Source organism: Sorex araneus, chromosome 11, assembly GCF_027595985.1.
Source record: "Sorex araneus isolate mSorAra2 chromosome 11, mSorAra2.pri, whole genome shotgun sequence".
Lineage (NCBI taxonomy): Eukaryota > Metazoa > Chordata > Mammalia > Eulipotyphla > Soricidae > Sorex > Sorex araneus.
The window spans coordinates 55255143-55269652 of record NC_073312.1 but is presented as its reverse complement, the minus strand read 5'-3'; the positions used below and the strand labels follow the sequence as shown (position 1 = coordinate 55269652).

Below are 14510 nucleotides of genomic sequence, written 5' to 3'. Positions count from 1 at the left end.
AAAAATCTTTCAAACAATTGGAGAATACTCTATTTATGGAGATATATTTTTCATGTGCTTATATTTTTTCATGACTGAAATATTTCCCCACATAAAAATGCTATATTTATCAAATTTTTTTAGAAATTATGATCTAGAATATTTTATCATAATTGATCAGAATAGAATAAAAGTGTGTTGTGATACAGCATTGATGAAAAATATATTTGAATGTGATGCTGCTCACTCATTCAGATAGAGGATCTGGAGTGGTAAATGTCTTATTAATACAGACATAAATCTTTGATCTCTTTATAATACAACAAAACTAAGGAAAATTACTAAAAAAATGCCTTTTCAGTTTTTCTTAGATTTTTAAAAGCATTTTTATCTTTAATTTTATTTTATCTGAAATTCTAAAATGTTTAATATAGATTTCTTCATTTCTGCCTTTCAGGAGAGGTTTTACATCAGAGGTAAGGGCATCATGGTATTATACCGAACTTTCTAGGAAAATATTATTGTTCTAAGCACAACTAATATATAATTTTTCAAGAATTATGTAATTTTCCACTACTTAATAATATTATAATACTATGTTAATTCTTTTCTATTTATCAAATATGTATTTTGAAGTTTTAAGACTGTTCACTGGGATAACAAAGATCAAGTGCTCACATTTCAGTGATATTTTTTCCCCTCAATTACTAATAATAAATATGGTGACTAATAATAAATATGGTGATATCCCCTCCAATTAAATTTTCTAAGACTATACAACTAATTTAGAAAATGTAGGGATAGTCAATTTTTTAGTCTTTTTTTTTTTTTTTTGCTTTTTGGGTCACACCCGGCGATGCACAGGGGTTATTCCCGGCTCTGCACTCAGGAATTACTCCTGGCGGTGCTCAGGGGACCATATGGGATGCTGGGAATCAAACCCGGGTCGGCCGCGTGCAAGGCAAACGCCCTACCCGCTATGCTATCCCTCCAGCCCCGAATTTTTTATTCTTAATACCAATATAAGGCTCCTTTCTATTACACTGGGGTAGGAAATATTAAGGAATTAAAGATGCCAAGATTTTTGAAAGCTCTGAATTTTCTACTGCGTTAATTTGATTGTCATTCTATCTTGGGCATTTTGACTAAACATTGCTGAGAATCAAATATGGTCTAGAATATAGCTTCATAGTCAAATGGGTAAAGTGAGCATACAAACCAACTGGATGATCATTTAGAATGTGTAAGGCCTGACTTATCTGAAAACAAACATGAAAGACTTTAATAATTACTATCATCAGGGATATCTATAATATGTAAAAGATCAGATCATACTATTTCATAATTTAATTGCCTGATTGTTTAAATAATTAATTACGCTATACTAACAACTGAGTCTACCACTTCAGTCAGATACCATTCTATTGGTATTTCATACACTTGTTTCACTGGTGAATTATCACTTAAGCTTCTCTGACCAGCTTGACCTTATATTAAGATTTGCTTAGCCTAACAATTTCTTTCTCTGCAGAAAGTTGATGATCCCAAATTTGTATTGCATAACTTGATGTGGTTAAAACATGAACAAGACCAGTCAACGTTCTATTCCTTTTATATCATTAACAATGAACCATAAGGAATAAGTGATAAATTACCTAGACAAGATCAGATGAAGAAAACAATGTCCTAATAAAAAAAAAAACTTATAAAAACATAATTAATGATTAGAGACTAAATATCTACATTTTCATAGATATTTTGAAATTGAAAAATTAACATGAGGAGAGTGCTTTAATTATTATGATAAATAAATTGCAACTCTACCATTGCTTTGTATGCTCTATTTTTATTCATAATTAACCTGATCACACTTAATATGATTGAAACAAAAAAAAAGACTAATCTAAAACAAGTTTTAGCTTATAAAAGCAAAAGAGTAGCATAGTGCTTTTAGAATCATAAATTACTCCTTGTTATATGATTTATCAAAAATATTGTATTAAGATAATTAAATTTTATATTAATGGCAACATCAACATTAAGAATTATTTAAAATAATTAGAGAAATATTTAATTATTTTGGTAGTTATCATTCCTAAAGAAACATAATCTCAATGTAACCAGTTTTTAGCTGTCACTTTTCCCCCTATCTTCTTAATTATAATCTTCTTTTAAAGTCTGAATTATTTTCTAAATCTTTTTCTATTTTTAATTTCTATTGGCAGCAACAACAACTGCTGAGGCCTTCTCTCCTTAAACCTGAGGTATCAATTTCTTTTCTATTCAGTCTCAATTAGCCTTTATAATATTTAATGTGATTGTCAGGTCCATTTTACATGTAGTCAGGATAGGTGGGTTCCACGTCGCATAATTTTACGAGAGAAAAATGATTTACAATTGAAATAAATATGTAACCAAGGAAATCACTACCCTCTTTCTTGCTCAGGTTGACCTAACTTTCTATGTCCCTCCATGAAATGGAGAAAAAGAATAAATTAAATCAGATATAGAATAATGTAAATTATTCTGTATGATTTGATGAATTTTTGCAGATTATGCAACCAATATTAGTTATCTTAAAGTTTGATCATACTAACACTCAGATATTATCTCCATTTCCATACAATAATCTGATTCTTTGTTTTTTTAGTGATATTTTGATGCACATACAATTGTTGTTGTAATTGACAAACTATAATATATATAAAATGTGAATTATGATTGCATGCATATACATATAGTAAATGATTCTTACAATCCAGATATTAGCATATTCAGTGTATCACATATGTATCTTTGGTGGGGAGCATATGATAACATTTAAGATCAACATTTTTATCAAAATTCATTTACATTATATATAGTATTATCATCAATAGTTCTATATTTTGTATTAAATCTACAAACTTACTGTATGCAATTAAGCATAAGCTTCAGTATCTTCTCCCTATTCCTACCTTCCCAAGCCATTGAAACCACTCTCACTATCTTGTTTCTCTTAGTTTAATAGTTAATCTTTCCCTCTCCCTTTACCCAACAGTCCACAATAAGTGATTTCATGAAGTATTTATCTCTCTCTGTCCATCTCGCACACTTTTAATAAATTTTTCTCCTGCATTTATCCATTTATCAATATTGGAAGAATTTTTCTTTCCAAATAAGGTATTCATTGTGGAGAGTATATATAATAGTCAGTAAGATTAACTTGAAGCATGATTATAGTTAACTAAATAGTTTTTGTCTACCTTCCAAAAGGACAATTTTCTTGTTTAATAAGTTTGCGTGAGTAATATAAATTATCTATTATGCTATTGTCGGCACTTGGCTTCCTTCACTTATCTTTTTGTTTTGAGATTGCCATTTTATGAATTAGCAGTGTGTCTATCTCAGGGGTTTTGCACTAGTGCTAGTATTTGGCTGCATTTCATTACAGAATTGTACATAGTTATGTTAGTTGTATAAATTCAGAGACATTGAATTTCTGTGAAAGAGACTGCATGCATATGAATTTATAATTTTACAGAAATGTGACTCCCAGAGTTCCTACCAAAACCCATGTTATTTCTGATCTTTAGTTTTAACTATTCTTAGGAGCAAATTGAAGCAGTTTTGCCTGAAAACTGGATTCACTTGCAATTAACTCATAAAGTACTTATAAACTGCAAAATTATTGCATTAATAGAGGGATTACAAACTTAAGTAGGCAGTGGGAAAAGTTATGTAAGAGACAACTTCCTTAACATACTATAAGAGCAGATGAGAAATCCTACTTAGGCTTTGGTTTAGAAAAGTTATGTAAGAAACTACTTCCTTGGATATACCATAAAAGCATTTGAGACATCTTATTGAGGCTTTTGTTTAGAAGACAGTATGGTTCAGGATAGACTACTAACCAGGAGGGAATATGACTTTTCAGGAGATGTACCAAAACTAAAGTATATATATATATATATACACATATATATATCTATCAAAATAATTGTGATTTTCTTCATAGTTTTACTTTTCAAGACAAATAAAAGTCCAGATTTTCTAAAGGGTTTACTGATTAAAATTCTGGCAACAGCTTCTTTTATAATAATGTGTGTAAAAGAAAGCACAACTGAAGGGGATTGTAAGGCAGTTATGAATTTCTACGTTTTTTCATTTTTATATTCATGCCCGCAGAGGTCTTTATATTCAGAATCATTATTATCCCACATCAACAAAATTATTATTGTAAGTAATAGATGGATTATTATTGTTGTAAATAATAAATCTATACCTATAATTTTTCTTTATTTTCTTCCTTTATTACAAATGAAGTTTAGGATAACTAGTTAGGTTAACTTTTGCAGTTCAACTTACTTAAAAGTTAAGTAGAATCTAAATGAGAAATATAATGAATTAATCTCTAAAGTTTATGGAAAACTAGTTTCTCATGTATGTCTCAGGAAGAACACCTTTCCTTAAGACAGAATGATAGTAACACTATTTTATAGAGAGCTCAAAAACTCAAGCTCTCGCAAATTACTGTTAGAAAGACAATAATTAGAATTATTTACACATAAAAATCTAAACATTTAAAATCAATTAAAATAATTGAGGATTATCATAAACATGTAATTTTAGTAGCTGACAATTTTTTATCAACCACTACCCTCATAAACTTATGATGGATTTAAGTCCTCTGAGTGCTAGAAAACTTATCAAGAAAATAAAGCAATGCTGCAGGCAACAAGGTAATTTTATTTTCCTCAAGGCAAAATTCCTTTTAGTATAAGTTAAAATAGAATGAGACATTAACTGTCCACTGGTAGTTTTAGAATTTATTCAAGAAGGAATTGAATAATTATTTGAAATAATTGACATATTCTATAGTACTGTAGCACTGTCGTCCCGTTGTTCATCGATTTGCTCGAGTGGGCACCAATAACATCTCCATTGTGAGACTTGTTGTTACTGTTTTTGGCATATAGAATTTGCCACGGGGAGCTTGCCAGGCTCTGCCTTGAAAGTGGGCTCTCTGAGAGGGACGGAGGAATTGAACCCAGGATGGCCGCATGCAAGGCAAATACCCTACCCTCTGTGCTATCACTCCAGCTTGTCACTATTCAATTTTAGAAAAATGTATATCAACTTCTCAAATCAAATAACAAATTATATTTTTATAGAATAGTTAAAATCAGAAAAATCTTAAATGTATTAATTAAAACATGTAATTTATTTAGCCAGAAATGTCATGCGTATCATTGAATTCTACATCTGGGAATCTGACTCAGCTGAAAAGTAATGAAAATTGTTTTCAATTGCAATTTTTCTTTTGAACAATAGGAGTTATCCATGGAGTCTGGAATTGATCCTGGCCAGGAATATGGACAAGATTATTACAGTTATGAGCATGGGTACATCTTCAGATTTCTTATACAGCATATTAATACTTTATATATAATAAGCATTTATTTTCATGTTATTAATGCAATCACTTATTTTCTAATTTTCTTTCATGTTCCATTTTTAAAAGAGCAATATGTTTAAATTTGGTTTCAAACAAATTGTACCCATTTTTGTATATTGAGTTCTATCATGATGTTCTATATTGTTATTCATTGCTGCTCTAAAAATCAGAAATTATTAAAAATACATAATTGAAAAATAGAAATCAATCATATTTGCTCAATTCCTGAATTCACCATTTATCTCAAATCAGCTGCTTAACATTTAATCTAACCAGTTAACTTCAAGATTTACTTAGGAAAATTAAGAACACATGACTGAAATATAGAAATTAGTACTTCATAGTCACTTTTAAAACATGTAATTTACTGAGTTTTTAAAAATATGGTAAAAGAATGTAAAGTCTATAACATTTCATCTTTAATATATATTGTTGGTGGGAAGCTAGAGACTGATTTTTTAATGAGATATGTTTTTAGAATGGATCTATCCTGTACCTAAATTCTGTACCTAAAGAAGTCTGTCTTTTCCATAACACTGGTCTTTCCAAAAACTTAAATCTAAAGTAACTTAACTCTTTTTATTGTTGTTACAGGGTACCATTCATTATGCCAAAAATTATTGGTCATCAGGTTGTATTTCTTATCCTCTGGCTTTATAATTAGAGTACAAGAAATTGATGCTGTGAAATATACATTTGTTGATTGGACAATAAAGAAGAAAGAGAATTAGAGAATTGATGAACCATGATAGATTCTGCACAGAAAACATGTAAATATATTTAAAGTTGTGAGTTTCTATTATAGGTATGAAATGCCTCAATACGGAAGTCGCCGTCGTTTGTTACCACCTGTTGGACAAGAGGAGTATGGTGAGGTAGTTGGTGAAGCTGAAGAAGAATACGAGGAGGAAGAGGTACTTACATTTTCTCATAAAATCAATATGCTCAAACCAATATTTTAATTTTATGTGAAGATAGCCTAAAATATTTTAAATGGCTATGTATTTATGTAGTAATTATTTTTCAGAAAATGTTAATAATTCTGGATATATTATTCATTGTCAATACAAGGAATTTTTAAAATTTAATTATTTATGAAATTAATTTATTTTCTTTTATGAAGTGCGATAATATCTGAACTAAAGTAACAATAAAGTTATGTTTTCTAAAATCCTATTACTCCATAAGTAAAATATAACAATCAAATATATAAAAATTAATTTTCTGAACTGCACCTTGTCTCAGCATTGTTTAGCATTCCAAAAATAATGAAAAGGTATAGTCCTTATCAAATGGTCTGGTAACATAAAATGTTACAAATATTTTAATGAAATTATTCTACTTATTTATAAAAATAATTTAATAAATAGAACCAGCAATATTTACTCGAAGCTTTTATCCAAAAATCTAGAAAATAAACATTACTGTAGCTATATTCTGCTTACCAGGAAAAATTAGTACACATAAGATATTTATATAAGCTATGATAATTTCTTTATTAACATTTTGTTAAAATAAATATTTGAAACTACAAATCAGCCTCATGTTGGGAAATTGAAGAAGCAATGATTATTTATTTCTATCTCTTTTGAGCTAAACTTTAAAATAAAATTTAAATAAGAAAAAATAAAAAGTGTCCAATTTTTGCATTATAAAGTAAAATTCAAGTTAAAATAGCTTATTTTTCTTGATAATCTCCTTCCTATAAGCAGTGCAGGTAAACACTAAAGATTTTTGTGATGTTGAAACAGTTATAAAACTTGTATGACACTTTCACCTTGCACATTCATTCCTGTTTTACAAATTCAGAACAGGATTACATGATAATCATGACCAAACTGACACTTAAATTGCATTTTCATAATTTTCAGGAAGAGGCAAAGAAAATTAAAAAGCCAAAAGTTGAAGTTAGAGAACCTAGCGAGGAGGAAGTAGTTGTTACTATTGAAAAGCCACCAGCACCTGAGCCTACTTACACAACTTGGAAGAGAGCCAGGATATTCCCAATGATTTTTAAGAAAGTTAGAGGACTAGCAGATAAAAAAGGCATGGTAGACCTTGAGGGTGAAGAGTGGAGGAGACGCCTTGAGGAAGAAGATAAAGATTACTTGAAACTGACTATGGATCAAGAAGAAGCTACTGAAAGCACCGTAGAATCAGAGGAGGAATCCTCCAGTGACTATACAGAATACAGTGAAGAAGAATCTGAATTCAGTGAGTCTGAGACAACAGAAGAGGAGTCTGAGTCAGAGACTCCTTCTGAGGAGGAAGAAAGTTCGACTCCCGAGTCTGAAGAATCAGAATCCACAGAGTCAGAAGGAGAAAAGGCAAGGAAAAACATTTTTCTTGCTAGAAGAAGGCCTATTGTTGAAGAGATGAAGGAAGTCAAAGGTAGGAAGGAGGAATCACCTGAGGAAGTAGAGGAAGAACCAAAGATAGAAGAAGATGAGGAACAGCTGGAAGAAGAAGAGAGTGAATTAACCCCCAGGGAAGAACCAACCGAACTGGAATCTCAAGTTGTTACTGAGGAAGGCAGTGCAGAATCAGCTTCAGTGGAAGGGGTGGTGGAAACTGAGGAGGAATCTGGCAGTAGTAGTAGTAGTAGCGAGAGTCTGTCTGGAGGCCCGTGGGGCTTCCAGGTGCCAGAGTATGACCCAGGCAGGAATGCAAACCAAAAGAAGCCTCCAGGAGCCAGCTCTGAAGGTTACAACACAGCACTTTAAAAAAACATCACAGTAGGTGGGAGTTTGTCGTGCTGAGTGCTTTTGTGTGCAGTGCTTTCTGGTTCTCTAAAATGACACATACAGGGGAAGAATTGATCATGGTTTTGAATCGAATTTAAGATTAGAAAGTCTGCCAGATAAGTGAATATATATGCTCTCTGAAACTTTGGGTATATTCAAATTTGTCTTGGAAAAAAACAAGCTAATTATTTCTTGTATATGTAATTCAAAATACACGTGATATTTTAATTCAATAGTTAATATTCTGTAGCGAAATCTCTGATAATGCAGCATGAAATTATGTTACTTGTGATGCCCTTCCTGATTAGAATGGGTTATATGAATATATATGGTGGTTATTATATCATTCTTACAGAATAGGTCCTTGGATAACTACAGCAAATAAGATCTCTAAAAGTCCACCTTTGCATATATGTACATTTCAACTGGCAAAGTTCTTATCAAAATATATTATGAACATGCCCAAACCAAATAGGCTTATAACTTGCAACTGAAAATATTAGTTTGTTGAAATACTTTTAAAAAATTATTTTTTTCCAATGTGGGTATGAGTTTAAATTAATGAAAAATAAATTTACCATTACAATTACAGCTTTTGGGGGGTAAGCATATATAAAATATTTTACATATGTATCTGAAAATTAAATAGTTGGACATACTGTTATGTATGAGTTGACAAATGAGTTGGCTGAGCACATACATCCCTGAAAATGCTGTATTGTTTTTAAAGTTACCTAATCTTTTGGAGGTTTCTCTCAGCAATCCTCATAAGACTTGGGGACCATTCCAGAAATAATCATTGGACCAGAGAGTCAATGCTTGGGCACACGGATGTGATACAATATAGTCCTGTGGGTGCTGGGGGATACCAGAACCAAACCAGCTATGCTTGTGCTCGGATAGCTTAGTGCTCAAATAGCACCTATGTGCCCACCTATCACTATGAGAGAATATACAACATGCAAAATTGGGGGTTAAATTTAGGGCCTCACTTATGCATGGTTGCATGGTTTGTGATTATATTCATTCACCTGTTTCTCTAGCCAATACATAATCTAATCATTTTCTTAAGACTGGGGCCCTTGCCATTTCTAACATAGATTTGGGAAAACAGAAGTTTCTGAAAAATGTTCTTTATATTTAGCTTGCTACTAATATAAATATTGTAACAATTTTAACTTTTGTATGTTACCTAAGAAAAATTTTTAGTACAAGAAGATATATTCTTTTAGTTAATATATATTTAAATTGATGATAAAAATGCATATTTCTAATGAATAAAACATTTGATTACATAAAATTGTGTACTAATAATGGAGAATTAAGTATAACTTAGAATAATGTGACTAAAATTTCTTTAAAATGGTGTAAATGAACATATTAGAACAAATAGGTAAATCAATGTTTTGCATTCCCTTCAATTTAGCTTTCCTGAAAAGTTTAACGACTACCAATGAATCAGATCCTTATAAATATATGTTTTGTCATGTAGAGAAGAAATTTTTTCTAAAAACACAAGTGCTACCTGAAATTTCTGTTTTCTAATGCTACACTTCATTCAGATTTTATTAAGCTTGAAACCCAATGAAGAGTTGGTTGAACAAAAAACTAATGCTAGTATGGCTTCTTCTCTTTCTATATATACATATATGTCTTAGATAAATTTCTATCTTGAATTTCACAGATTCTGTAATCTTCACTAAAAATGTGATAATAATTCACTTTTCTTTTATTTTCTTTTTTTTTTTGACAGTGGGCCAGAAAAAGAATCATCAAGTTAGTTGTTGATCGAGACTATAAAACTAGCTCAGCTGAAGAAGACAGTGCTCCAGACAGTCAGAGGAACCGTCTTCACCATCCTAATATCAATGGCAATATATATATTGCACAGAATGGTTCTGTGGTGAGAACCCGTCGTTCCTGCCTCACTGAAAACTTGAAAATTTCTTCCCCTGTCCGACTGGGGAGGCACTTTAAGAAACTAGACAAATTGGCAGTCACGCAGGAGGAGAATGTTCCCCTGAATACACTATCCAAGGGGCCATTTGCTACTGAGAAAATGAATACTAGATCAACTCTTGTTACATTTGCCCCTTGTCCAGTGGGCACTGACAGTACAGTAAAGAAACCATTGGGGAATAGGCTGAAAAGCACAGTTGAACAGGAATCTATGATTGACAATAAGAATATTATTAAAGAGTCTCTGGAGTTTCACAGTGATCACACACAGACAGATGACGAAGAGCTTTGGATGGGTCCATGGAACAATCTCCATATACCAATGACAAAGTTATAATCAGATTTTTAAAAACATGATTTTAATTTTTACTTCAGTTTTTAATAGACTTGACTTTTTATTGTCACTGAGAAAACAATGTATGAAATTTATATCATGCTCACAAGCTAAAACTTTGAATATGCTTTAAAAAGAGATTTGCACTCACATTTGTATCAATTAATTGTTCTACCCCCGAATGTTTCAGACAGACTCAGTTCACTAAGTAGCATATCATTTAATCATTTAGATATTTTTGTTGAGTCTATTTTTTCATTTTAATAAATAATTTACTAAGTAACCATTTATATTTTGTTTTGAACATGTTGCTCTTCATTTATAGTTCTACAGCAGAATATTTTTGGCACATGTAATTTTACTTTTCATAAAAAAATGAGAAAATTTATATCAGAAGATTTTTCAGGTAATGGGTTTATACAGTTGCTATCTATATTGTCCTGATTTTTTAAATGTTCTGAATGTATTACAAAGTGAAGTAAATGTGGGAATCTTCTACAAATCGTTTAGAACCATAAGCCTATTTTCCTTATTGTCCAATATAGAGTTTATATATGTATATTTTGACCTAAAACACATGAAGTCACATTGTTGCATAAATATCATTTACAATTTACCCTGATGCCCTTTCTCCATATATAGTCTGCCAGTGTCAGGCATAATAGGAATAGGGAATTAAGTTTAGCCATTTGAAGTTAAATAACTATTTGGAACATTATAGTGATCTCTCTTAACAAAAGGTTACAGAGAGATTGGAATGGGTCAAATAGGCAATAATACATCTACAACCAACCACATTTTCAGTATTGAAAATGTAGTAAAACCACAGAGCTCTCACATAAATGTCACTGGACTTGAATGTTTTATATACTCACATAAGAGAAATTTGCAGGGTGAATAATTTGTATAAATGTTAAATTCCAGTAAATATTACAAATTCATAGTTTTAAGTGCAGTATTCCATTTCTCCTTGTTCACGTTTATTTATGGTTATAGGTTATAGCATATAACCGGGAAATGAAGGCCTGAGTATTTTTAGCAAAGGATAGACTTGAATTTTCATAATTGAGTGGAGCACAGTGTTACAATGTTTTACTATTAACAGAAACAACACAAATTATCTTTTTAAAAAAATTACCAAAGGTTGACTTGTGTTTTGCATATTCTCCAGATGTGAAAGGTATAAAATAATAGAATAGAGTAATCCAGAATTTTATTGAATATGACTTAATAACATATATCTCACCAGAAATTTTGCACGGTATTATCCAAGTTCTAATTTCAATAAAATCCTCTCATGAATGAAATTCTACAGTTTTAAGATTGAATACAGCATTGCAATTATAAAGTTCCATTCATGTTCAATATTTTAAATGTTCAGTCATTTATTCCAATACTTTAAATGTAAATTATGACTAACTTAAAATCATCAACATATGAGCAGTGTGTTTTTTTATTTCAGATTTCAAATGTGAGATTAAGTACAGTAACATCTCATTTATCTGAAATCCTGGAAATTGTTTCTGTTCTTGCTTAAAAAGGCATCAACATTAACTGGGAGCTTATTATTAATGTGGAATTCTACTCACACTCTCAGGTCTACAAATAAGAATTGCATATTTTCAAAAGATCCCAGAATGAATATTAAATTTTGGAAAGTGGTTACCTATAACCTTGAACTGCTGGACTTACACCTTGTTGCATCAAAGTGATCATTTTCAGTATAAAGTATTTGACATTCAGTTTCATATTCAGTAAAGCATATGCCATATCTTCATTAATTGAATCAGAGATTGCTAAATACGGTTCAATAGTCTTTGATGTCCCAAGGTCTTGCTCAGTTATCTTTTTTCACTTCTTACTAATTTCAGGTTGTAATTTGTTAATTTAATTTTGTCATAATGCCTGTCTCTAAAATTTATATTTCAGCTCTTCTAATCTCCTGGTAAGCAAGTTTGTGTTTTGTTTGCTTGCTTGTTTTGTATATGGCTATTAAGAAAGAATCTAAAGGTAGTTCAAATGGTAAGCTCATGTCACCTCATGGCTGATAAACATCTCTGAGTGTGGCCCTCTGCCCCCTGAGTGCTATGGGTAAGCCAGTCTGAAGTGGCCTCACTGCCTAGCTTATCTCTATAAGAAATAACATTAAACCTGAAGTGGAAATCATGCATATGGTTTCAAAGACCCTTATTTGCCATCATTGGGATATGATCATTGTTCTAGAAATTTAAGTTGGCAGAAGACTAGTGCCTGATACATGAGATGTCACTGCATTCAAAAGTTCTTTAAAAACAACTCTAAAAGTATTTTAAGCTACTCACAACATATTTTAGCAATGTCGAACTGATCTTTTCAGTGAAACTAATCATAAAATTAATTGGTTTCCAAATTAGTGGACGCAATATAAAGTTGAAAAATATATATTGCAACCATGTCAAAGATTTGTTCCATGTATTTAAAAGTAAAATATACATACCAGCAAAATTATTGCTAAATATTTGAATCAAATTGATTGAATAACTACTATGGTAGGACTTTCTCTAATCTTTAAGACTCTGACTCAGGATTAAAATTGTGAAATTCAGGGGAGATATGCAAGTGTATTTTACCTTAAGGATACTTAAAATTTTTATTTCTGTGTAAATGTTTATAAATAAATTCATGTTATTTCTCCACAATATATACATAAATGTTGTTTATTGTTTTTAACCAGTTTTCAGTTGGGCATAAGAAAGTATATATCTTGGATCTATCTTGGCTGACAAAGATGAGAACAAGTGATATGACTAAAATATTTCTAAATATGTTGGTTTTGGATGAAATTCATTCATTAGCATTAAAGAAAAGGGAGGAGAAAAAAAGTATACTAAAGATGATATAGGATATTTTTAATCAATGACTATCAAATCAAAGATACAAGTATCTATTTGACTAATTTTTATAAGATATAAACTCTGAGAGTTTTCATGGAATTATAACTGTATGATGGCCAAAAACATATTTGCAATTCCAGAAAAAGGTTTGCCTTGAATTTTATATGTGATACATCATTCATTCAATTAAACCAACTTGGTAACATGAATATAAAAATGAATTGTTTATCCAATGTGGTTATTCCAAATGGGAAATTATATTTACTATTGAAAAATATTGTTTGCATTATGCTTCATAGAATCAGAAAAATTGAATATTAATTTTTAAGAACTTTGATTTTTTTAAGTCTGGCTTTTTAACTTTTTCTGCTTCACTTTCTGTACATTGTACGTAAGTGGGGCTTGTATCCACTAATTATCTGTACGATAGGCAGAAAGTGCTAATAATGTATTCTCAGGGCAGATGCCCATTGGTGCCTGCAGATAACACAGCGATAAGGTTGAGGGATTCATTCTAAACAATATTAAGAAGCTCTGTTTTGTATTGATTGTTTCTTCTTCTCAAGTGATAACATGATTTTTTGTCCTATAGTTTATTTCATTTATAATTTTTTTGAACTTGAATCTTGATAAAACCAAGCTTTGCTTTTTAGATTGAATCTATTTTTCATAGAAGTCTACTTTAAATTTATGGTAAGTTAAGCACATATGGGGAAGAGTTGGACATTAAAATCTAAAGAATTATCAGCACATTCACTACTTTCCAAACACTTGTTTTTCCTTAACAGATATATATTGTTTTCCTGTATGAAGGATACAAATTAATAAATTATGTTTAATTGCATTGTTAATCACTATAAAATATTTCACAAATAAATTTCTATTTGAAATAAAGTGATTTCTCATTATTTTGTTGTGTGGGGATAAAAATTGAGTGACTTCTTTTTTTAGAATTTAGTAGTTCAGTATGAAATAAAAAGAAAAGCCTACTCTACAAATAGTTATCAAATATGTTTGATAAATATAGAAAATATATTTAAAATTTATTATTTATGCATGTTATAATGAACAGTGTACTTAAGTTATGAAGAGAGTGGAAACTGTGTTTCCTGATATGCCACCAATCCATTTATAAAACAAAAAGTGTAAAAATTTTAACACTAAGGTACTCATACATTAGTATG

The 14510-nt window shown here is 30.6% G+C and overlaps 1 protein-coding gene across 1 annotated transcript in view; it reads left to right on the top strand.

Moving 5' to 3' along the window:
* Window positions 1–14210, top strand: part of PCDH15 (protocadherin related 15) — a 1456321-nt gene extending 1442111 nt beyond the window's left edge. The window contains exons 36-40 of the mRNA XM_055118856.1: window positions 437–455; window positions 2205–2243; window positions 5293–5363; window positions 6222–6330; window positions 9914–14210. Of these exons, the coding sequence (XP_054974831.1) occupies window positions 437–455; window positions 2205–2243; window positions 5293–5363; window positions 6222–6330; window positions 9914–10456 (781 nt within the window). The 3' untranslated portion in view covers window positions 10457–14210. The remainder of the gene's footprint in view (window positions 1–436; window positions 456–2204; window positions 2244–5292; window positions 5364–6221; window positions 6331–9913) is intronic.
* The last annotated feature ends 300 nt before the right edge of the window (window positions 14211–14510 follow it).